Source organism: Sander lucioperca, chromosome 21 (assembly GCF_008315115.2).
Source record: "Sander lucioperca isolate FBNREF2018 chromosome 21, SLUC_FBN_1.2, whole genome shotgun sequence".
In the NCBI taxonomy this organism is placed as follows: Eukaryota; Metazoa; Chordata; class Actinopteri; order Perciformes; family Percidae; genus Sander; species Sander lucioperca.
The window spans coordinates 15,087,180-15,113,574 of NC_050193.1; the positions used below are offsets into that span (position 1 = coordinate 15,087,180).

At 40.8% G+C, this 26,395-nt stretch overlaps 1 protein-coding gene across 3 annotated transcripts in view; it reads left to right on the forward strand.

Annotated features, from left to right (window-relative positions):
- Positions 1–4,779: 4,779 nt before the first annotated feature.
- Positions 4,780–26,395, forward strand: part of LOC116065376 (protein kinase C beta type) — a 107,101-nt gene continuing 85,485 nt past the window's right edge. For all 3 annotated transcript variants that reach the window (XR_004896172.1, XM_031320858.2, XM_031320857.2), the window contains exons 1-2: positions 4,780–5,211; positions 6,924–6,955. Coding sequence is in view for 2 of the 3 variants with exons in the window: in XM_031320858.2 (XP_031176718.1) it covers positions 5,033–5,211; positions 6,924–6,955 (211 nt within the window). In the remaining variant the exon portion in view is untranslated. The remainder of the gene's footprint in view (positions 5,212–6,923; positions 6,956–26,395) is intronic.

Genomic DNA, 26,395 nt, shown 5'->3' on the forward strand with positions numbered 1-26,395 from the left:
CTAGCAAGCTAAATTAAAATGGCGAATTTGGTAAACATCACACCTGCTAGACATCAGCATGTTAGCACTGTCATTGTCATAGACCGTAAAAGAATGGACACAGCAACGCCTTAGACTCCGACAGAGACCAGTGAAGTCATTTAGAAGCACTTTTCCGGTGATGGCTGAGCGTACTACGCAGCCTCAAACTGAGCTTGACGACGTAGATGTGACGTGAGCAACCTGTCTGAAAAGTTGTAAGTCTTCTGGTAGCTGTGCCAAGAGAAATCTCAATCATTCCCAATCTTGCAGAGACGGAGAGTGTAGGTATATGTAAGGTGATAACATGGGCACAGGCTAATTATTGCTAACTAAAATGCTAGTTAACATTAGTAATTAAACTTAAACAGCTAAGGTGATTACTATTTTGACAAACTGCTGCTACGGCCATAATGTGAGATACAAGGTAATGGAGACTTTTATACACTGTTTCTTTAGAAATAAACAATGGACAAATAGTCTTTAAACGCTTCAGATGTAAAGTTATTCGCTGTCAAAGTGAGGCCAAAATGAGTGGAAGTCAATGGAATGCTAACGGCAGGTGATGGCTTGTTAGCCTACAATCTCCCCATAGGAGGTACGCTTTCCGGATGCTCACTTACCCTTTTGGTCATTGTGTGCATGTTAGCATGTTGACATTGGCATTTAACGTTAGCTCAAAGCTCAAGTGCAGCATCACAGAGCTGCTAGCATGACTGTGGCATGTCTTGTTTAAAAAAAAAAAAAAGATCTTTAAGAGTGATTTTAGTGATAACACCAGTGACATACCTGCTGTCATCCACATGTTATTGGACATCCAAGCTGGCTCGCCAGCATAGGCATCCGCCCTAGTTCAATGGCCCAGGGAAATAGTTACATAACATCCTGTGTATTGATGAAATTGAAAGAGATTATGGTGCGAAATGATAGGTCACTGTGTCACCATCTATACATACACACAGGCCCAGTCAGTTTCCCGCAGGGTATGCTTACATCACTACCAGTCTCTTGATGCATGGTATCATTGCAAATTAGGGTCTCATCATTTCACAGTCTGCCAGCCATCTAGACAGATGGTTATGTCACAATGCCTCTAATGTTAGATTGTACTTGTATGAATGAATAAGCGAGGTAATAGGGACCAGAAAGGTTACAAACTGACATCTGAGCTGCTAGCTAAATCTACAGTAAACATTGTATTGATTAAATCAGGGTAAAACTCACACTGTTATCAGTCCTGCAGCTAAATCAATCTCATCTAGGTCATTCACTGGCAGCTGACTGCCATGATGCACAGCATGGACCAGTTGAGACTATGGTTGTCACTCTGGCTGAGATTCTGTGGCCTTAAAACAGGTAGGAGATCAATACTACTACTATATCAGTTGTTAATATGTCTTGTTTATATATGAAGGATATGTCATTGCCACAGCAGTGATGGTTAAACAGGTTTCTTGGCATCATATTTACAGATCAAATGACTCAGGAAGTAATATAAATGAATACCTTAAATGCATCTCGGAAAACTTGACGTGACATGAAATTCATCCAACAATCGCAGATGATCCTCCGAAATCCCTTCAAAAGCTAAGTTCTTAAGATGAGTCAGAACTCAGCAACTGTGCTTGCTTTCAATGGCAGCACTCTGACTTAAAGAGTTTGTGTTATCTTCCTTCCCCAAATGGAAGATATCTCTTTTTGGAAATGAGCAATTTCAAATATTGAACGTGATTCTTTGTGTTTACTGTTGGCTGTACGGTATATATTGCAGATTTAGGAAATTGTTTATTCTGCTGTTCCATATAGGCTACAGTCAAGGGCGTAAATCCCAGGGGGTCGGGGGGGTCAGGACTCCCCCCATCTAAGGGTTGTCCCCCCCCTAGAAAACCATGCTGTGTATTGTAAATAACATTAAGATGTATACTTAAAATATCTGTGTAAGTAGTAAAACAATACAAACCCCAAAAAAATGCTCTAAGTTTAGGAACATTTTGAGTGAGTTTGCCTCACAGTGGTTTGGTCCACTGCCTGCTGTACGTTAGAGAGAAGACACACCAGCCCGATAATCGGGCGTCGGGCCGTCTGGCGAGGTCCGTGACTCGGCCGTCCGAGGAGCCGTCGGCCTTCATTTGGGCCGACCCGACATGTTCAGTCGGAGACAGGGCAGTCTGGACTCACCCGGAAATGGGGAGCGGATGAGCCGCTCAAAATCTGACGAAAATCTTTTAAACTGACTCTAAGGGAATGGATCATGCATCATCATTTTGCATGTAAAGGCGAGCAGTTGGAGCATGTAACGGACGTTTAAAACTCCTTTTAAATGTGTTTTCAGACTGAGGTCCTTGACACAATCTACAGATGAAGTTCTATGTAGTGTAATGCAGCTGTGACATGCAGAAAGTTTACATGAACTCACAAGTTCCATATGAAGGAAGTGGTGGATAAGATGATGATTGATATCTATTGCTTTAGTGGTGTATTAGTAGCCTGGTCCTACCAGACTCTCGTACATTTCATTTGTACAGAGAGTCTGGCCTCTCTCCATTGACAAGTGTTAACTTCCTTGAAGGAAGTTTAAAACTATTGGATCTGCCCAGAGCCACTCTGGATCTGCCATAACCAATCGCTAACATTTGGTCGTGACGTATGTCATGCGCATGTACAACAAGAGGGGAGACCGACAACAACTATCGGCTTATATTTAGCATTAGCATCGCAAGCGTTAGCCTTAGCCAACTCCTTCACCACTAACGGAGCGAGCTGGAAAATCAAACTTTTCCCGAACCCCGTCGGGAGGAGGGCCACAACATCATGGCCACCAACACAACTCAGCAAAGATTGTTCCTGCTCAGGCTTTAACTTCTGGATATTCGGCAGCGTTGCAGCCACAACGGACCGAATGGCTTCGCTCGCATCTTTCTAGTGCACGACCTCAATGTCATCGTTCTCAGCCACTCCCTCTGTTCGCTGATTGGACCTACAAATATTTGACCGGAGAAAACCCAATAATATACTGCAAACCCAGATGGAGTACTGAAGGGAAATGAAAATTGAGCGGAAGTAAGTAGGAGGGCGGAGCCAGGCTAGTGTATTAGACCATTGTGGACAATATTACAAATCAATGAGCAGGACTGCATGGATATGCTGGATTTCAATATGTTTAAAGGAGAGGTTTACAATTTTTCAAGTGTATCTCAATACAACACTGACATGCCATTGTGTAAATTGAAAGGGTTATTGCAGTAATTGTTGTCCTGTCAATACTGACTGCAAAGAGATCCCTTCCTAAAGTGATGGGAGGTGATGGGAATGAAATCCACAGTCTTCGTTTCATGCATACATTTTAAAATTCAGCGAGGCTTTAGCAGTCTGACTGATCTCCATAAACAGACATCTGCATATGAATGCAGAATCTGTAGGCAACGGGACAACGTTTTAGTATCGGAAGTGTTCTGGTTTGCGTTTGTAGTCCGAGTAGTTTTGACAAATCACATTTGGGCGGACTTTGGTTACATGCAGGTAAACAGTCCGTGTGGAGAGCAAAAGAGGCGGAACACATTGGCCAAAATGCAAACTCGGAACCCATCGGCTATCGTCTGACGACGATTTAACTTTTTATTTTATTTATTTGCATTCATATTCAGATATCTGTTTATAGAAACGTTATCTCTCAACTCAAAATCCATTCTCGCGTCTCAAGTTGCTTATTGGACCAGGCGCATGGAAGAGGAACTCTTGGCCCGGATATCTGCTGCCTACACCAGAAACCCCCAAAATATTTGCCGTTGCCCCCAGAGGCTAAACCGTCGTCAGACCAATAGCTGATGGGTTCCGAGATTGGAGTTAGACAAATCAAGTGGGTATCTTCCAAGGTCTCAGTCAATGGAATCAAAGAGGGAATTTCATACTAAAAAGACTCAAACTTTGGAAGATAACTACTTGAGTTGTCTAATTCAGACTGTGAAGGCTTCAACCTGAAGCAGCCTGAACTTTGGAGTGCATTTTAGCACAGACCGAGGACTGTGGATTGTTCCCTATCACTTGACACATTTAGTTGACATACCCATTAAATTAGCATTAGGAAGATATTTCTTTACGGTCAGTCTAGACACAACAAGAACAATAACAGCAACCAAAACCCATTTCAGTGTACATGGGCATGTCAGTATTGTTTTAAGATAGACTTGTCTGATTATTTAATCCATAAAGATTTACTATGCCCCGATGTATTATGAATATTGCAATGTAAAACACATTTAGGCTGTGGGGCTAGATGATTTAATCCATATCACCCACTCACGAGGCAACACTCATTTCATTAACATTAAATAACCAGGCATTTAACAAAAAGGATGATCTTCAGATTAACACTTTAAATGTTAGCATAACCTTTAGTAGGCCTATGACAGGAAATTGATAGGGTAAAAAGAAATCCATAATACAGATTCTTTTATAATATTTGATATGCTTAAGCACCCATTCAGCTTTGTGAATGCTTGGTTTTTGAAAGTCGCATTTAACGAACTAATTAAACTACACTTTTAGGTAGAAAGTGTCATGGCGTGGTGAGATAGCCTAAATGAGCTTTAATGGTTTACAGTTCAAACTCTCCAAATAGCTCTTAAATGTCAAGACAAGGTGGGCCAAAGGAAGTGAAAGCTCTCCCTCTTACGGTAGCCTACTCTCTCCTCCCCCCCCCCCTCTCTCTCTCTCTCTCTCTCTCTCTCTCTCTCTCTCTCTCTCTCAGTCAACTGCTCTCTGTGAGCTCAGAAGAAAAGGAGGAAGCGGAGAGAGAGCAGCGCAGCGGCAGCTCGTCTACTCTGAAAGACAAGATAACAAAAACCCAAACAAACCGAAAGCTAACTATCAGCTGATCGCAACACCGACCGTTTTAAATCCTCTGCTCGGAACAACGCGCGAGAAGCGACTTTTGCAACCCCAGAGACGCCAACAACTTGCGTTGGTTAGTTAAAGTAAAAAAAAAAATAAAGACAGTTGCACAGATAGTCGGAGAATGGCAGACTCTGCGGCGGCCAACAGCGACGGGGAGGACGGACCCCGCGAGCCCATGCGGGGCTTCGCGCGCCAGGGAGCCCTCCGTCAGAAGAACGTGCACGAGGTGAAGGACCACAAATTCATCGCGCGCTTCTTCAAGCAGCCCACCTTCTGCAGCCACTGCACCGACTTCATCTGGTGAGGAGCGGACACAGGGATGGATGGAGGGGGCTCACAGGAGAGCAGTTTAAAAAATGAATTGCATTCAGTTAATGTAATGTTTTTTTTTTTGTGCTGTTATAGATTTAGTTAAAGAAATATAAGATATGGCATATTGTTAAAAAAAAATTGACAGATATTTAAGTTTGACATGAGTGGGTGCACCTAGAGATGGAATATAAAGGTTAAAGAAGGGAGAGAATGACAGGACAAGTTGAGTTTAGTATAGTTCATGATTTAATGGCAATTTAAATTAAACAAGTGCAGAGAAAGGGAGAGATGAGGCCTATTGAAATGAAAAAGACAAAATGGCTGTAGTGTTTGATAGTAGCCTAGGCTATTACATCATAAAGTTACAGCAGGAATAAAAGTGGGAGGGCTGCACTGACTGCACAGATTTCTCAAAATAAACATTGATTTTGACTTATTCTTGTACTTGTTGATGCTATATGGGTAGGGCAGGAGGGAAGACGGAGAGATATGTGGGCTGCACCAATAAGGAAGGAATAGCTGCAGACCATTGTTTGATGGTATTACTGGAAGTAGGCAGAGCAACTGAGAGGCTGAGCAAAAATGGAACATCCTCCAAAAGCAGTGAATTGCAGTCAGAGTGGTAACACATGGGTCAAACACTGACACAACGTCAGCCATCATTTCTCCTGCTGCTCCTCTTTCTCTTGTCATTGTCTCTTCTAAATCACCTGTGCAGACATGTCACCATGCAACCCCCAAGGGTTTACTAGACAGTGTCTGCACTTGGGTTATTAAATGAGTTTCCGGCTCTAGGTTGGCCTAATTTGTCCAGTTTATTATTATCTGTGCTGTGCACTATTCCCAAAACGGCCATTATTTAACTCCTGTGATGGGCTTTTTAATTTGTGAATGGCTAAATGATTTGACCTAGAAGATTGTGTGTGCACGTTCATGGGAATATAATGGGGTGGTCTCATTTGTAAATATTAAATAGAGGAACACTGTGCACCCTGTATAAGTGTTTGACCTGTTTAGATTATCAAATTGACTCTCTCTCTCTCTCTCTCTCTCTCTCTCTCTATCTCTCTATCTCTCTATCTATCTATCTCTCTCTCTCTATCTATCTATCTCTCTCTCTCTCTCTATCTCTCTATTTATCTGGGTCAATAAGCATAATGAAAAAACAATGAGAAAACTGAGTGATTTCACACCTATTTGTAGTCAAAATATGAAAATAAGCAAGGCTGAATGTATGTTCACGCAAGTGTTTGTGCGTGTGTATGCATGCATCTGCAGGCATCCCAGCATTCCCCATACCATTGACTAGGTGTAGTTGACTATTTTGCCCTGGGGCATCTGCAGCCCTGTCTAACAGAATAGTATGTGTGAGTGTGTTTGTGTAAGTTGACCTCAGTACATGTACTGTTCATACAATAATCAAATGTCCTCACTGCTTGCATCTTTCAGTGTGTATGTGTTTAATTTGTGCTCTTTTGGATGAAAAGCTTTAGAGCTACACACAAATGGCAGACAGTATTTGGCATTTGCTTCTATGGAAATGTCTTAAGGCGCAAATAGAGGGTTTCAGATTTCCTGTGTGTGTGTGTGTGTGTGTGTGTGTGTGTGTGTGTGTGTGTGTGTGTGTGTGTGTGTGTGTGTGTGTCTGCCCTGTTCCTGTACAATGTTTAACCTGTTTTCTGTGTGTGTTGTCTTTACAGGGGTTTTGGCAAGCAGGGATTCCAGTGTCAAGGTAGGAGGAACACACACACACACACACACACACACACACACACACACACACACTTCTTTCTCTTTACTTATTTCCCTTTCCAGAGTGCTCAAGCAAACATAAGTTCTAAGCTCCTTTTTTCAATCCAAAGTCACAAATTCTTTAAAAAAAAATCACAGACACATGACAAAAACTTGCATTTAAAGAAATGAGAGCATTCCATTGTTTATTCAGTGTCATTATATCAAGTGGGTTTTAATGAACACCATTTATAAAAGCTCAAATCTTGACTCAAAATGTCACTAGCTTGACAGGCCAGTCAGCCTCCCTGCTGTGCAAATCATTTAAAGCATAGCAGTTTAAAATAGTCTTGCAACTCCATGAGATTTGATTGGTTGATTGAACAATTTGTTTTCTACATATTTAAATATATGTGAGATGAGACCTTTTTTTAAATAATGGGACTTGTGGATTTAGCTAAGTCTGGAAGTGGAGGCAGGAGTTTGGTGCTTTGTTCATGGTAAAGCATACTATAGGTGTAGATTTAGGTATTAGTTGAAAAGTGACCAAGGATGTAGAAGGAAGTGAGTCAGCATAAAACACTGCTTTTATGCTGACTCATAAAAGCAGTGAAAATTGTATTTATTTTTAAAAAACGTCAAATGTATAATAAGATTTTGACATAGTATAGTAGGAAAAGCACAGGTGTTACTAATAACATTAACTTTGGCTCTGTTCCATTCAACTGTCCCAGTAAGCCACGATAGTGAGACAGATGGGCCACATAAAGGACTCTGAAACTGAAGCAGCTAAATGGAATTCCGCTATTGTTAAAGCTTTAGTGCGTAACGTTTTGATATTAATAAACGTCCGTTACATTCAAGACATTGCCAAATGAGTTGGTACAAAGCTAATTAAGACTATCGGCTCCACACAACTCTCTCTGGATTTCTCAGTATGACTATGTTCAGAAGATTGTGTCATCCGGTGACTTTCCCGCACAGAAACTCAAGTGAAGATAATATCCTCTTCTGAAGAGTCCATCATGTTTTTTTAATCCTCCATGTCCTCCTTAGCTGCTTAAAACTGAGTGGAGGAGGGGTGGGGGCGTGTGCGCGATCACGTAAGGCTTGTATCATGTGGACGTGCCGACAGTTTTGTTGTCATTACTTAGAATTCCTCATTGGGGCGACAGAAACGACGCACTATAGCTTTAATTTTATTATTTGCAGTACATCCATGCTTTCTACTGTGTCAAAATATTTTCTGAGAAAAAGGCCTATTGTTTAAATGACTTTAAGAGACGTGAGCAAGAAGTGCTATGTCACAAAGCTCAAAATGAAACTCTGTGCACCCATTATGGAGAATAAAGTAAGAGGTTTAAGTTCGCTCATTTTGGATCACTTCATCAATAGAGATAGAGTGTTCACTTCCTGAAACGATAAAGCTTAGCGAGACATCTGATTTTGTAGCTGTTGCTGGTTTAATCTACCTCAGAAAAGACTGATAAAAATCTGTAGTGCTTGGTGCCATTTGACCCACCATACTGACGAATAAACCTTGATCTTTGCTTTTCTTTGCTTTCTTCTCCGATCCCTGTCTCGTTCATCCACCATCTCTGTACAGAAGAGACAGATCCAGCACCGGCTTTGTTGGCTTTTCCACAGGACATGACATAAGCTATCAGAGAAACACATCCAGTCCACACAAAAAAAATATTGTGGTGCTTTTGGCTTTTGTGTTTTTTTATCAATTTGCTTGAAGTCTATGTCTCTTCCACTTGTATTAACAGCCAACTGGATGTGTTCAAGGATTTTTACGTCTCCTAGCAACAGTGAAATATTGAAGATGCAACCATCTATATGCTGTAGGATAGAAGAGTTGCTGTTTAGCACAGCAGTGGGTTAGCTGGTAATTGGCCCATTTGTATACATAATGGGTCAATAGTAGTTTAGAGGAAGCATCCGCTGCACTGTAGGGATCCTCGGTTCCTCTGGAGAGAAATGGGTGTGGTTGCAGGTGTTGGGTCCCCTACTGTAAGCACTCTGATACCAGGACTGAGGGAGGGCACTGGTAGATCGATGGACAAATGAGGAAAAGGGAAGGAGAAGTTATTAAAATTATGAAATTAAAATAAATTGTTATTTGCGTTCGTGCGTGCGTGCGTAAGTGTGTGTGTGACTTAGCAACACTTTGCACTTAGCTTTTATGGTGGTGTGTGCGTCGTTGGTGTGCATGTCCTGAGTTGCTCTCCGACCCATTTGTTCATCTTGAGCAGGGTATCACTTCCGTAGAGCTCGGGGAGAAAGGGAATTCCTCTGCAAGGACACACACACACACACACACACACACACACACACACACACACACACACACACACACACAGAGTGAGGTCAGTGTTTAGATGTGCTTTGTCCCTTGGGTTTACATAGTTGTGTTTGTTTGTGTCACATAGTCCTCACAGAACTAAATGGACGGTATTTGTGTGTATGCAGCATGATATATTGTAGTGTATAATTAGATTATTTTATATCTGAATCATATATTGTTGTATGAATAATGCAAAAACAGTGTTTACATGTCTTTCAGTGAAAGGTCAATAGGGTTGGCAGGCTGTGTATTCTACAGCTCCTCTGTCTCTTGTGAGTTTATCAGTAGTTTGAGACCTGAGAGGACAAATCGGTCGGCGCCATTACTGTCTCACACGGTGTTTGTGGATTGTTTGTTTGCTCTCGCTACCTGGATCAGATCTTGTTATATTCCACGGGTCACTCTGAAATGATCTTATTTTCAAGTTTTTTTTCTCTTTACTTTTCTCATCCCTTCTCTCTTACCTGATAATTGTAGCATCACAGGGTTTTGAAGCTCTACCTTTGACCTCCTCAGTTTTGGTTGCTTTAAGTGTCAGTGATCAAGAAGAGGAAGAATATTTTAGCAAATGTTAATTTCATGGCCAACATGTACCATTGTGACATGTGTTCCTCTTGGTCTTCATTCTGCCTCGTCATTGATGAAAAAAAAGGTTAGATTTGCCTCTGCTACATCAAGAAGATATATTTTAGTTGCTTTTTTGTTGACAAAGTAATAGTTTATGAGAAAATTATTGATTTGCGCCCACAGTTTAGTCTTCCTTGCTTTGTTGTAAACGTTAAAAAGCTTACTGCACATTATATCAGGAAGACTCTTGTCATAAAGTCAAATGTATGAATTGTTATACAGTGTTTGGTGGTACAGGTAATGCCGTATCAGTCCAAGCAGCGTGCTGTAGATTGAGCAGGAGGCTGTGGGGCTGGACAGAGAACCCAGAACCCCTAACAGTAGCTTTTAACGTGTTCCAGTGAGCAGCAGCTTGTGGTCGTATACCCAAGAAGGATGTGGTGTAGAGCGTGATCAGCTTATATTTCCTGCCCGACTAACATAAAAGTTGGATTGTTTAGTTTGATTTCAGTGATATTTAAACTTTCCATTACACACCATATCTGCTGTTAAGAGTGCAGTTTGTTGTGGAAAAAAGGTGTCCAAAGAAACTTGTAGCATAATTGACTACTCTACTGTCCATCTGTATGCCCAATATCTATCAAATCTAAGCTGACAACAGCCACAATTCTTTATGACGGACAAAATGTAACTCCAAATTTAGCCACATCTGCAGGGGGTGAGTTTTAGATGCTAGTAATTCAGATTTTGGACGAAAAACCCAGCTGTTTGGGTAGTGTTTTACTGTGAATGCAAGCAGTGAGGCTGGCTGGGTTTTGCATATTGTGTAACTCTATATACAGTGTTGCTGGTCAGAGCAGCTCACTGCCTCAGTGTTGCTGTAGCTGTAAACAATAAATGATAATGTCTCCGTGAGATTCTGCAGTTTAGTTTTCCATACACCAGAAAGAGGGCAGTACTCAAAGGGTAGCAGCTTGTATGTGTGTGTTTTGAGAATATTTTATACTTCTTTGTGTTGGGAGTTTGTGTGTGTGTGTGTGTGTGTGTGTGTGTGTGTGTCTGTGTGTGTGTGTGTGTGTGTGTGTGTGTGCACACTGTGCAGTGCATGTGCTTCATGTTCAATTAAATGAGCTGGTGAGCTCTTATTTCCTTAATGGCTGTTTGTGCAGAACTCTGTGGTTGTGTGTGTGTGTGTGTGTGTGTGTGTTGTGTGTGTATGTGTGTGTGTGGGTTTCAGTGTGTAACAGGCTGTCGAGTGTCCTCCGCTGTCTCCTCACAGACTTGGGATAATTGACAAATTATCCCTTCAGAGAGCTTGAGGGATGGAGGGGGGGCTGAGTGTAAGAAATGTAGCAAATAGGGCAATAAGGAGGGGAAGGGAGAATTAGATGGAGAAAACAATGTTAGATGCTTGCAAATATGGAAAAGAAGGATGGCGAGATGAGAAGGAGAGGAGGGAGAGGCAAAGGAAGATAAAGTGGGGGTGGAATTCATAGAGGGAAGAGGGAGAGACAGAAGGGGGAGAAAGTGAGTGGGAAGGGTGTAGGAAGGAGAGGATTACATGTGAAAGTTCGTAGCGCATAGCAAGCGCAGGGAAAAACAGAAGGATGAAAAGCATGTTCCATGTCCTCAGAGAGCAGTAACAAAAAAGTGCTGTTTTCACTGTGGTCTTGTAATGTAACAGAATGTAATAGGAAACCTAATATACAGAGAACATACAGTACAGTCTACAGTAACAGAATACAGGGAAAAAAGAGAAGGCTAGGCTTGAAAAAAGAGGAATTAAAGAAAAGGTTTGAGGAAGGGTAAATTAGGGCAGAAATAGAAGAGATGCACGCTCTGTAAAATTCTCCATAATGTATTCAATCCACCATTCTATCCAGCATCCTAAATATAATCCTTTTATCGTGTATATATGAGGTCTGCTTTTGCATACGATATCATGCTGTGCTGTTGCTGATGATGCCATCAAGACAAATTGCTGTACATTTTTTTGCGGTCTGTTTGAATTTAAAGAATTCAGATCATGTTTGTTCAAGAGAGTTGCACAGAACTCAAGTGGTATGTTCCTGCAGTCAGAGGACAATTACATATATATATATAAAAAATAGAATAAATTAAACAAGGCAGATGGTTGAAAATTAATGAGAAAGGTATGCTGGAATGACACTCAGGCAGAGAGGTGGTGGGTGAGATGTTTCTGCCAGGCAGAGGAGATAATGGACAGGGAAGAAGAGGTAGAACATAGAGACAAGAGATAGAGAGGAATAGGGAGAGATAAAATGGTGTAGCCATGGAGTGTAGATTACACCTTAAACAAGCCCATAAAGGTGTTGTTTGCTGCAGCTATTAGCAATCTTTAAAAGGCAAGAATGTATATATTTATAAAAAGGCACTATTTAAGCTTCCTTTTGACTCATGGTGTCTTTTGTGTTTTGGTTTAATCGGGCGTCTCTTTCATCAGCAACCATCAAGCTGCTGTTTGGCACGGTGCCCACAGTTCCTCTGGATTCACATAATACGTTTTCCGCCTTTTCATGAGCCTATTCAGGTTCAAATGAGTTAGTGAACATTTGCAAACACTGGCGGTGCAAACACAGCTCAGGTGCTACTGCAACTGCAACCTGTGTGGGTGGGAGGTCGCCGGATCCAAATCTGCCTCCTACACACACAAACACACACATGCACGTGCGCATGCATGCACACACACACACCCACAGATCACACAAATGCATGCACAAAAACAAAACGGCTATTCATGCACAAACACATCAAACAGAAAAACTCACACACACACACACACACACACACACACACACACACACACACACACACACACACACACAGCTGATGTTGAGGTGTATCATTGAGATCCTGAGGCAAAGGGAAATGGATAAAAACATATCTGATTCTGTCATCCAGTCTTTCATTTTTCCACCTCCTCTGTGCTCTTTGTTTCCCCGATTTCTTTTGACCTATTGCTCTCTCCTTTCTATCTCACTCCCTCTGTTTTCTCTTTCTCTTCCTCATCTTCTGTTCTTTCCCCCATTTCTCTGCAGCTTTCGTCCCATTATTCCCTTTTCTTACCCTTCATCGTTCTTCCTCAATATTTCTCCCTCTCTTTCTCCCTCCGTGTTTGTCTTAGCTCCCCCTCTCTCCCTCTCTCCTCCTTCCACCATTTCTCCAGCTCCCCACTTCTCCCGCCATCTCACTCTCTATCTCCCCCTCTTTCTCTCTAGTGGCTGTGTGTTGGAAGCTGTGGGCTTTGATGCTTTTATAAATAGCCCAAGTGATCCACTGAGAGTTCCACCAAATGGGATGGATGGATGGATAGATGGATGGGGGAGTGGAGAGGGGGATGGAATAGGAGGTGGGGCTGAGTGTGTAGGTGTGAAGGGAGAACATTGAAAAGCGCCAGAAAAAAGGAAAAAGATTAAAAAGCGACAGCGGCAAACAGAGGTGTTTATTGAGATAACAGAAAGCACTGGTCGGAGAATAAAGATGTGAAACTGTGTGGTTCTCAATCACGTGGCCTGTGGTTCAAACGGCAGAACATTTTTATATTGTATTTTAAAATGTTTTCTTTTTAAATAATTAGCTTTCTCCTGACATGTATACTACTACTGAAATCAGAAATTTTGGAAAATTGGATTTACTTTTTTGATGTCTTATTTTCAAAACATATACATTATGAAGATTATGTAAGGAGATTTCAATTCAAATGATCCAACACTCAGTTGTTTGAAGTTCATCATTTGTCTCAACTATAGTAAGTCAGCAAAGCACATACCACAGTGATTCTCAAAGTGGAGTCCGGGGTCCATGGCACTTTGCCAGGGGGTCAGTGATTTTGACAGCCCTAAAGTGATCACAATTCATCCTGAGGAGGACAAGAATGTTAGTACAAAAATTGACATGGGACTCCATCCAATAGTTGTGCATAGATTTCCCTAAAAACCACATATATCAACCTCATTGTGTGGCTAGAGGAAATGTCACCTAAGTCAGTAGCATTCAACATCTGGGGAGCATAGACGTCTGTACAAACTTTCATGGCATTCCATGCAATAGTTGTTAGACCGAACGACCACCAGAAATAATAGTCATTCTGCAAGCATGGCTTAAAATACCAGCTTCAGTATTGGGTTTCAAAAACCTGTGTCAAGCAAATCCTCACTATAGCAGAAAACCTTTCAAAATGTTGTTTTTTTGTTAATATTTTTTAACCTTCATTTAGCCAGAAAGATCCCATTGAGATACAGGATCTCTTCTTCCAAGGAGTCCTGGTCAAGACGGCAGCATAATCAGTTTCACGTGAAAACAATTTCACATCTTAGAACCAAGCAGTAACTTACGGTCCTGAAAAGTGAAGCCAATGCTAAGTGCCTTAAACCTGCATCTTATTTCCAGCAGGGGGCGAGTTTATTGTCTCAATTGCTAGTTTCAAGTCATTTTGAAATAGCAGTGAACTTGTTTTGGGTGTTGTCCATGTTTTCATCTTAAAACGTTGACCCTCTCACTGTGTGTTTTCATTTCATCAAAGTTAAATGGAACATTTTGGTCACCTAAAAATGTCTTGTTCAGCGTTCGGTAACCTCTTTAGCATTTAGCTTAGCGTGGCTCCATTAAAACCACATACAACACTGTCTTAGTTGCGTCATCCTCCCCAGCTCCGCCCCCTTGTCCAAATATGGTCACTTCTGGCTCCAACATATCAAGATGGCGACGGTCAAAATGCAAACTCCCTGCTTTAAAACGGCAGTTCGCAAAACAATGGGTGACATCACTGATGCTACGTCCATCTATTGTTAGAACACATACAATACATAAAAGCAACACAAGGGAACTATTAACAGTATAGTTGTCGATGCATCCTGTGAGTTCTTTAAATCTGTCTTCTGATTATTTTCAGTGAAGCATTGACCTGCTCCAAACAGATGTTCAAGGACTTTATTTTCAGCATTTTCAATGGTTCATGTTATATAACACTATTGTGCAGTCTTTCATGCCATGCCAGTGTAGTGCATATAACCACTCTGATAGTGAGCCTCAGTCGGTTTATTGATGGAGCCAAAAATATTGCAGCATTATAGTGCATTGATTTTTCCTTCGTTCCCCTGGTGCTTTTCAGACACAACAAATTAGCATCATAAACAGCTTGTGCTCAAGGTACACAACAACATAATATGAATCTTATGTTCTATGTGGGAAGACTCATTCTGATTATTACTAGAGGAGGAGACTCTGCTGTGTAGGAAATTAATTTAGAATTTTCCTCTACTGCCGCACCCATCTGAAGCTACAGATTAGAGCAGTTAGCCGATTGTGTACAGCGTAAATGTGAATGTGATGCATGACATGGCCTAATTTAAAAAGAGTAATTCAAGAAGTGGAGTCGAACCATATTTAATTCATTCATGCAATACATTGTTGTTGCAATTTCAACTATATATGCATGTAAACTGAGGCTCTATTGTGGCTTGTTTATAGTATTTTTTCTAATAGTCATTCTACAGTTACATGCAGTGTTTCCTCCCATAGCCGTTTCCTCTTCTCAGTTTATTGTGGAGGGTGTTAAAGAGCTGTTTGTGTGTGTGTGTGTGTGTGTGTGTGTGTGTGTGTGTGTGTGTGTATCTGTCATCTGTCAGTGTGTGAGCATGTTTGAGAATCTAATGTGAGAGATATAGATTAAGAGGTATATATGTGTATGCCTTGTTCGGTTAACCTATATAGAAAAGTGAGTGAGAGAAGCCAACTTTGAAACAGGAGTTTTGTCTGTTTATCAGCCGTCAGTGGTGGCTATCTGATAGGTCTGTGTGTGTATTTGTTACACCACAGGTGTGTGTGTGTGTGTGAGAGAGACCAAGTCTAATTTTACTTGTCAGTGAGGGCCAGCTCCTTTTTGCTAAGACTCTGATCACTCAGAATGTGTGTTTGGTTGTGTTTGTGTGCTTGTGCTTATTTTCAGTTACAGATTGACACACTATCTCCTTTATGGCTTGGTTGTCCTTGCTGCTAACATTTGCGGCAATAGTACACCCGTTGCCATGGTGACACCTTGGAGACATATCCTGATGGATAAGAGCCAATGTGGGTCAAGCTTGTCCGGCATCACACACACACACACACACACACACACACACACACACACACACACACACACAGTGTACACCAGCTACTAATTACTTATACTACTAATTTATAAGTAAGCAAAATGTAAATTATCACTTCACTAGTTCGAAGGGAAGATATTATCACAACTATGTTCTATCAAATTTGAAAAAGGTCTCCAGCCAAGCCTGCAGCTGTGCGGCTGTACTAAGGCACAGTGTTTTGAGCTAAATACTAACAATGACAAAGCTAACATTATGATGTTTAGCAGGTAAAATTGTTACCATGTTCATTATCTTTGTGTAAAATGTATTGATGCTCATACATACTAATTAGCACTAAACACAAAGTTAAGCCGAGGCCAATTGGAATGCCATTAGGTTTGCAAATATTTGAGCACAAAGTACTGGACAAATTATAAATTTGAGCTGATAAATAGGTCTGCTGAGAGGGTGATTGGCTGCAATCTGCCGTCTCTCCAGGACCTGTACGCCTCCAGGACGCTGAGGCGGCCAGCAAAAATTGTAGCTGATCCCTCTCAGCCCGGACACAAACTGTTTGAACCCCTGACCTCTGGCAGGAGATTGCGGTCCATCAGGACCAAAAAATCACGCCACAAAAACTGTTTCTTCCCTTCTGCAATCAGCCTTATTACCAAGGCCCCGGACCCCCACTGACTTTGATACTTTTCTATTTCTGATTCTGAAAGTGAAGGGATCACCAAAGTGATTACAATTAATCCTGAGGGAAACATGAATGTCTGTACCACATTTAATGGAAATCCGTGGAATAGTTGATGAGGCATGTCACAAAAAACAGGTGGACCTTATGATGTAGCAACCAACAAACTGACAGACTGACTTTGCCACCCTTAGAGCCATGCATGACCAACAAAAAACAAGGAGATAGAAAGCCAAGACCTAATTATGTGCCATCTTCAGCAAACACTATGAAACTTAACCTATAGCAATCATAGGCTTTCCTCACTAGACAAAATCCTTAAAATGAGCTTTTCTTTTCTGACATGCAACCTCTTGCAAGTTTGCAAATGTTGACTGTCCTCTCTTTCCATTGTTTCTTTTAATTTTGACAGTGATCTTTACATGACTGAAACCAAGTAGTTTCAGTTGCCTAAACATAACCATACCCTAACCAGATGGGTTGCAGAAAAGAAAACTCTACTTTGCATCATTTCTGGAAGAGTAATAGTAGAGTAACTTTGAAAGGCACTCAAAAAAGACATGCTCAGTCATTTAGGTTCTCAGCCTGCACTGACTAAGCTATATCAGTGGTTAGGTTGGACAGATGTTGCACCATCATCTTGTATCTTGTAATACTGTTCATACCCTTCTATATAATTTTGAAAAAGCTTACTTTTTACAATTATTTATTTTTATTATTGTTTAGCTTTGTGCGATAATATTGTGACAGAGGTAGAAACACTGTATTTTAGTGTAAATATACTGCACTACTGCACTCTCAGTAAAGAAGCCAAAGGTGTGTTTCTAACTCCATTCCACCCACATTGCTCTCACCACAATAACATCATATGTTCTCTCTAGTAGTTCTCTGCTAGTTCATTCTTTAATTATTCACTTTGCCACCACTTGTCTCCTCTATGATCACTGTCACAGGACCTTTGCCCCACTCTGTATTTGTTGTTTGCAGGGCAATTTGACGCAATGAGCTAAATGTCTAAAACGTGAATCACGGTGTGTAGGTGGGATGGCCCACCTGGATTACTAACTGCTGGGGGAGAGATGCTGCTGTGCTGCTGTTGTGGGTTTGAAAATGTACAGTGATATAATTTCTTGGGCAAAAGGTCATTCAGTTTCTTGGCGGAAAAATAGTTCACAGACTGAATACTGGTGTTGAATTTGAAATCTATTTTCACCAAGATGGATATACAGTCGCAACTTATACAAGTTTACGAAGGTGCTGCCTATCTTTAACATTTATCAGTGTTTTAAGACCCCTACGTCTCCTTCCAGGCAGCACTAGGATTAGGCAATGGTTATGGTTATGGTTATGGTTATGGTTAGGTGCCTTGAAGTCAACGGTCACAGCGTTGCCTGGAAGGAGCCGTTGGGGGCTTAAAACACCATTGAGCGTCTTTAGCATCTGTAGTGGATCTGTCTTTTTATAACAAACTACATAAAACACAAATGTAGCACTGGATCTGGACAAAAATGAGCAGCCGTTTTTATGTAGACCATATAATGCATGTCCAAAACACAGTTAGAACAATCAGGTTTTTGAAGTTTAACAAAATGTTATTGGAAGGTTTGTTTAGTGGTAATTTGATCTTGTTTACGGCACAGCGTTTAACTTACAAGCAATTCTGGCAGTAAAAACAATGTATTTGTCAGACCTAACACAGTGGTTCTGTTCAGTTCACAGGAAATCTAAGTGGGGATAAATACAGTTTTCATCATAGCGTGTGTGTGTGTGTGTGTGTGTTATTGATAGTTGACTGATGGAGACCAGCTAACTATGTCACTGTTGCTCCTGAGATACTTTAACCCATTAATCTATGGATGGTAACCTAGCAACAGGCACACGAGCCGACAGGAGTGCAGTGATCCCAGAACTCTTTATCTGCCTCCCTCCATCTTTGTCTCTTTCTTTTTTTTGACTTTCTAGTTTTGCGTCACTCTCCCTTCACATCTCTTGCTTTTTCTCTCTCACCTGACATCTGTCCCACTTCCACTTTAACTCCAACAGGCTGTCTCCCAACCCTGCTCACCCCTCACTATTTTCCTTTTTTTGTTTCCTGTCAATCAGTTTACGAATATAATATTGTTGAGTTCGAGACATTATGCTTTTTATGAGAAAGTAGGAGTCAGAGAGGGTGTATTGTTTAAATACCATCCACCCACTGCATCTTCAATTTGACATCATCATCTTTTATTTCTTCTTCATAGATTAATATACCTGTATAACCATGATGGTGTATTTCCTGTTACACCATTTATGTTTTAGAATGACAGAGGAGCATACAGAACAAGATATTGTCTATATGTGTTTATTATTTTGTGTATATGCATAGTTATGTGTGACTGTCTGCACATGTAAAAAGGATAACAGGCAGCCAGGCAGCACTGGTCTGTTGCCAAGCATTGAGCGAGTTGTGGTAGACTTTGTCCTGCCTTGCCCTCAAAAAAACAAACACACACACACACACACACACACATATACACATATGTATGCTTTGTTAATTTTCTCCCTCTCCTAACACAATCAGATTCAGAATAACTGTACACACACACACACACACACACACACACACACACACACTGCCATGGAGTTACAATTGTAACTGTCAGTCGTTGATTATTAAAATAATCCTAATCCTGTTTTGTAGCTATAGTTAGTTATTATGGTTTTACTGTCTGCAGTTTTTCCTACAGTAATACAGGTAGGGGAGAGCGGGGTAAGTTGTCACATGGGTAAGTTGTCACACTGTTCATAACTCCAACACTAGAGGCTCTATCTCAAAAATCAAATAGCCACTTTATGTGACTTCTTCTTCTATAGTCAACTTCCTGTTCACATGTGGTCAAGATCACTCTAATCTGAGGTTAGCACAATTTTCTTATTTTTCTGCTTAAAAAGTAAAAAAATTGCACTTTACATTTTATGCAATACAACTTTGTTAGGTATGAATGTTTAAAATGATTAATTTGCACAAAATAGAGGAGACAGTAACGTGTCTTTTGATACTTTAGCTAAAGTGATATGTTGAGCTAAACTTGAGATTTAGCCAACATTAGCACACATGTCAGTATGGGGCAAGTTGTCTCAATGACTTTGGGGAAAGTCGTCACATGTGACAACTTGCCCCTGTACAAAAAAACACATAGAACATGCTCAAAAAACATGATAAATTGTGATATTGTAATTTATTTCTAATTGCAATAAGGTGTTTGAAAGAAGGAAGGAAGGAAGGAAGGAAAGGCAGGAATTAAGGAAGGAAAGACAGGAAGGAAGGAAGATGGTTCGAAATTATCAACGAAAGACAGAGCATGGCAGTACACCACCTGACATAATGTTAAAGGCAGTCAGGCAGGTAAAGGTAAAGTTGCAGAACAAATCCATCAGAAGTACAGCAAAGGATTTTGACATAAATTACCGTACTCTGACTTGGTATTGTCAAAAGATTACCAGAGCAGAAATTGAAAGTCAGACAGCCATACCAACAACAATGGTTGGTTATACAACGCCACGGAAGATTTTTTCACCTGATTTGGAAAAGCAGCTTGTTGCATATATTACTAGGTCAGCTGACATTTATTTTGGTCTGTCACCAAGTGAGGTCAGAAAGCTTGCCTACCAGTTTGCTGTGGCACACCAGCTGAATTTTGCGCCTTTGTGGGCAGAAAAAGAAAAGGCTAGCAAAGACTGGTTTACAGGCTTCTTAAAGCAGCATACAACGCTGTCACTGAGAAAGCCAGAGGCAACTAGCCTTGCCAGGGCAAGTAGCTTCAACAGAGAGAATGTTAATGCTTTCTTTGACAACTTAGAGATTGTGTTACGCAAATATGAGTTTGGACCAGGAGACATTTGGAATGTTGATGAAACTGGGGTCACCACTGTACATAAACCAGACAAAGTGGTGGCCAGACGTGGATTCAAACAAATAGGGTCACTGACCTCAGCTGAAAGGGGAACCCTTGTCACACTGGCCTGTGCCGTCTCAGCCACAGGGAATAGTATACCTCCATACTTTATTTTACCCCGTGTCAACTTCCGCGATCATTTCCTGATCAATGGGCCACCTGGCAGCAAAGGAGGGGCAAATTCCTCCGGATGGATGAAAGACACACACACACTTTGTTGACTTCCTGAAACATTTCAGTGAACAAACAAAGTGCTCAAAGGAGAAGCCCTGTTTACTCCTTTTGGACAACCACGAGTCTCATCTTTCCATTGATGGACTCAATTATGCCAAAGAAAATGGCATAATCATGCTGTCATTCCCACCCCACTGCTCACATCGGCTCCAACCATTAGACAGGTCTGTCTACGGGCCACTAAAGAGGCACATCAACAGCACATGTGATGCCTGGATGAGGAACAACCCTGGGAAGACAATGTCGATTTATGACATTCCTGGGATTGTGGCAATTGCCTATCCTCTGGCTGCAAGCCCCTTAAACATTCAGGCTGGCTTTAGGGTGGCTGGGGTTCAACCTTACAATAGAGATATATTTATGGAAACCGAGTTTGCACCATCCTACGTCACCGATCGCCCCATTCAGAACCCTGTGCTGCCAGGCCCCAGCACCAACCCTGCCTTGCAAGGCTCCAGCACCAACCCTTCCATGCCAGGCCCCAGCACCAACCCTGCCCTGCCAGGCTCCAGCACCAACTCTGCACTGCCTAGCACGCCCAGTTATGCTTCTGCTATCACCAGCTCACCCTTACCCAGCAATGCTATTGCTGACAGTGGGCTACCAACTCCAGAGGACATCCGGCCATATCCAAAAGCTGGCCCCCGAAAACCAGCCAGCAAAGGAAGAAAATGACGCAAATCAGCAATACTTACTGACACGCCAGTGAAGCAGCAACTAGAAACAGAAAAGAATAAGCCTCAATCTAGCAAAAAGCTGTTTCAAAAGAAAGGGAAGCATCTGGACCTACGAAAAACAAGGCAGCTAAAAGAAGAAAAATCATGCAAGAGTCATCATCAGATGATGAAGAGTGCTTCTGCCTCGTCTGTGTAGAGCCATTTTCAAACAGTCATCCAAAGGAGACCTGGGTAAAATGCAACAATTGGGCCCATGATGCTTGCACCTCAGGCCAGGCAATTTATGTGTGCCAGAATTGTGACTCTGGAGATGAGTCTGATTAGTCAGATACAGGGCATCTGTTCTGTTCAGAGGTGAAACATGTTAAGTTAAGCAAGTTATCTGCAGCATTCCATTCAGTTATCAGGATCTATGTGCAAGCCATAGAACGTTTGAGTTTGAAGTTCAAAGTAAAGTGGTCTTGCCACTTAATGTGCTTTGATTGAAATGTGCATTGTTTGGATTGAAATAATTGTTTTTCCAGATTCTCCAGGCACAAATATTTATATTTCCAGTTCTGGTTTGAGTCTAAAAATTAAAATCAATATCACAATTAAGTAGTTGTGTTCTTATTTTTAGATAATCTAGTGTGACAACTTACCCACCCTAGTGTGACAACTTACCCGCCGATGGGGCAAATTGTCACAAGTGCACACTCGCTATTCAACAGTCTACAACTCCGTAATGAGATAAGATATGAAGATGTTATGAATACAACATATGTGCCCAAGACTTCCTTCTTTCATTTGGTATGAGATTTATACCATTTTGATGTATGGTACTCAGTAAATGTTAGACAGTGTGAAAAGTGTGACAACATACCCCGCTCTCCCCTACTGTAACTACAAGTTATCGCAATACTGTGTGTCCTGTTGTGTACTTTTTTTTATCAAAAAGATAAAAGGATGAAGAAAAAAAAAAAACATTTCACCATTTCATTATAATTGCAAAATGATGGCTACAGAGATAAAAAAATAAGCGAACATACTGTATGGTGTGAAACAGCATAAATGATGCTGAACAAAACTTTGCCACCTCACAAGGTTTTTCATCTTTTCGCACACTCCATCAGGCAGCTTTCACAGTGTATCCGCTAGGGCTGAACGATTTTCTTAATAATAATCTTTCCTGCCAGATATTATTATTATAATTATTATTATTATTATTATTATAATTATTATTATTATTATTATTATTATTATTATTATTATTATTATTATATTTAGCTACATATTGCACCTTCAACGATCATGTTAAATACATTAATAACAAATAAATGAAATATCCACCTAAAATGGGACTTTGTTTTAATGAGTGTGAATAGCTTCTGCAGCGACTAATGCTTCTGAGTAAAATAAAATGGGGCGGCAGTGGTAGAGCAGGTTTTTCAATAATTGAGGGGTGGGTTGCTCAGTCTCAAACTCCATGTGTTGAAGTGTCCTCAGCAAGACACATGGAGATTGAGATTGAGCAACCCACCCCTCAATTATTGGTTGGTGTCTTGGTGAACTTGTATTTAGTTCATTATTTGGTATTCAAACCCGTTAGTCTCATCGACTCTCGTGTCAGTATCTGCAGCTCTTCACTCTCACCTCTCTGTCCTCTCTCTCCCACACTCTCTAACTCATCCTCTTCATACCACATCTCTCTCTCTCTCTCTGAATTAAGGACTAAATCAGTAGATTAGATAAAACTGCATGTTGAGGATGATGATTGTACTCTTGGGCAAATGAAATGCAGTGAAAAGCTTTCTGATTCTCTAAAATATTCTTTCCTACCCTCAGTTATTAATTTTTCTTGCTGTCTGGACCAAAACAGCAGGTATTGTTTGCGGGGGAGTTAAGAGAGAGAAAGTGGCAGTGAAGGGTGGTGGGAGTGAGGGAGGAGGGCAGGGGAGAGTGTGTGTGTGTGTGTGTGTGTGTGTGTGTGTGTGTGTGTGTGTGTGTGTGTGTGTGTGTGTGTGTGTGTGTGTGTGTGTGTGTGTGTGTGTGTGTGTGTGTTGGCTGGACATGGACATCAGCAGTTGCCTGTTCAGGTCATATTGTGGAGGTAGATGTACTTTGGCTTTGAGAGGAATCTAAGGGCCCTACACACACACACACACACACACACACACACACACACACACACACACACACACACACACACAGAAAAAGAACAGGCAACCATTGTTGGTTGAAAGATTACCAATGTAAATGACTTTTTTCTTAGAAATGCTGATTTTCAGCTTTCTTTCTGTACAAGTAGGAGTGGATACTTAACATATGTGAGACATAGATGTGTCTGTAGTACCTTTCTAGTGTAGTAGTATCTTTAGGTTTTAGGCAGTTGGTTGGACAAAGCAAGCAATTTCAAGACATCCCCATGAGGTTGGTCCACCGTTTTGGTTCAGACTTAAATATCTTACCAACTGTTGGATGGTTGATGGTGATATTTTGTACAAATATCATGGTACCCAGAGGATAGATCCAAATTACGTTGGCGATCCCTTGACTTTTCATGTAGCGATATCATCAGGTCAAAATGTTAATCTGTCCAACACTTTGATTAGTGTGTTTGATTAATATTTTTTCACCTTTTATTTATTTAGCGGGGGGATTTCACTGAGAGCAAGGCTCTCTCTTTTTTTCAAGTAACTGATCACATTCACACAGTTACACATTCTCATCTAGAAGCTGTCCAGTACAACCACAGTCTGACCTGCTGGCCACTGAGCCGCTCCATTGAGCAGTTTGGGTTAAGGGCCTTGCTCAAGGGCACCTCAGTGGTGGTGGTGGTGATGATTTATCCTGCCGGTCTGAGGGATTGAACCAACAACCTCTAGATCACAAGCTTGCTTCTTTTCTCGCCCAATGCTAACCCAATGACCAAAACCTAAGCATAAGTTTAATCAATAATTACATTAATTATTAGCTGCAGCTGAGCTGGCTCATGGTGTGGTCAGTTTTTAATGCCTTAAAACATAATTTAGTATTTTTTTCTGTACAGCTGCTTGTGTTTTAAGATTTAAGAATTGGCTTCTACTGTTTGATAAAGAAATGTTTTTATAGAGATCCATACAGTATTTACATTTTTTAAAAGGTAAGATATAGTTTTTCTATATCCTAACTACAATGTAAGTAGAATAGAATGCCTTTTATTGTCACTATACACATGTACAATGAGATTAAAAGCAATTCCTTTCCCAGTGCCAACGTATATGTAAAAAATATAACAACATGAAATAAAATAAGTAGTGCAAAAAAAAAAAAGGGGGGGGGGTAAGGTGCACAGTTGAGACACTATAAGAAAACATGAAAAAAATAAGTATGGTTTTATATACAGTGTGATATGCAGTGTGGGTTGTTGCACATTATTTGAATATTGCCCATTAGTGGTGATCATATTCAATGAGTAATAGATATTGGACAATGAGAGTAATAATTTGTTACTGAATTTGAGGCAGTGTTTAGACATTGTATGAAAAAAATGAAACCAATACTCAGCCATACTGTACTTACACCATCATTAACATGATGATGATCGATCCCTGTTTGTCACATTTGGCTGAGGTTGCAAGTTTGATTTAGAGATGGTCCGATACCATTTTTTGCTTCCCGATACTGATTCTGATACCTGAACTTGCGTATCGGCCAATACGGAGTACCGATCCGATACCAGTGTGTCATATATTTTATTATGTTTTAACAACTGTATATTACTATCCCTGTATGGATGCGATATTATTTCTATCTTTGCTGTCGGCTGGCTCAGGTTAAACTCTTTGAGAAACATGAACAAACACAAACAATGAACTTTCTTTTATTATCCCGTTTGACAGTCAGTTATAACGGAAAAAGAACGTAAATAAACTACTTTAACCTAGATTTTCTTTAGGGCTTTATTACGTGGTATCGGATCGGTGCATAAACTCCAGTACTTACCGATACCAGCGTTTTAGGCAGTATCGGAGCCCATACCAATACTGGTATCGGTATCGGAACATCTCTAGTTTGATTCCACCAGCACATTCGAAGAAACAGACGGACTTTACTTCACAGTCTCAACTCTTAACAAGTTCCATCAAGGTGCCAACAGGCAAGGCACTGTACACACACTGGGCAGCTCCCAGGTCTGGAAGTTTGCAACTGTGTGTGTGAATCAAGGCAATGCTGACAAAAAACACAAGTGTAATAAAATGAAGCATTAGAGACAGACTGATAGTACAAAGGAGACAGTGATAAAGAGAGGAGGGAAATGGAATTAAAAGTGATAAAAGAATCAGACACAGAGAGAGTGGGATGGAAGGAAAAAGACAAAGAGACAGCCGGATGGCTGTGGCTCTGACAGACAGAAAACGAAGGATGGAGATGGAGTGAATGAAAGATGGTGAAAGGGATGCAGTGAATGAGAGAGAGCGATGGAGTGAATGAGAGAGGATAAGGGTGGAGGTGTAAGCTGGACCACGTAAAATCGTCTTGTGCCAGAATTCTTTCACAGCGCTGGCACAGCGCTGAAACTGAAATCGAACGGAGCGTGAAGCCAGACAGACTGTAGTGTCTCCTGCTTTCTTTCCTAATTGAATGTAAATACACTATTGAGAGGGATAACATACTGTATTAACTGCTGTCACAGGCCATGAACAGGTCTGACACTATTAGAAAGTACTGTATTTTCTTATGAAGAGATACAGTAATCACAATCCCTTTATTCTCAGCATGATCACATGGCTGCCATTCATGTATCAATAGATCATCATTTTTGACATTCTTCGAAAGTCAAAAAATAACCCATATTAAAATCAACAATAAATATAGAATATAGCCTTCTATCTTTATAATGTTGCACAAAATAATTACTTGAA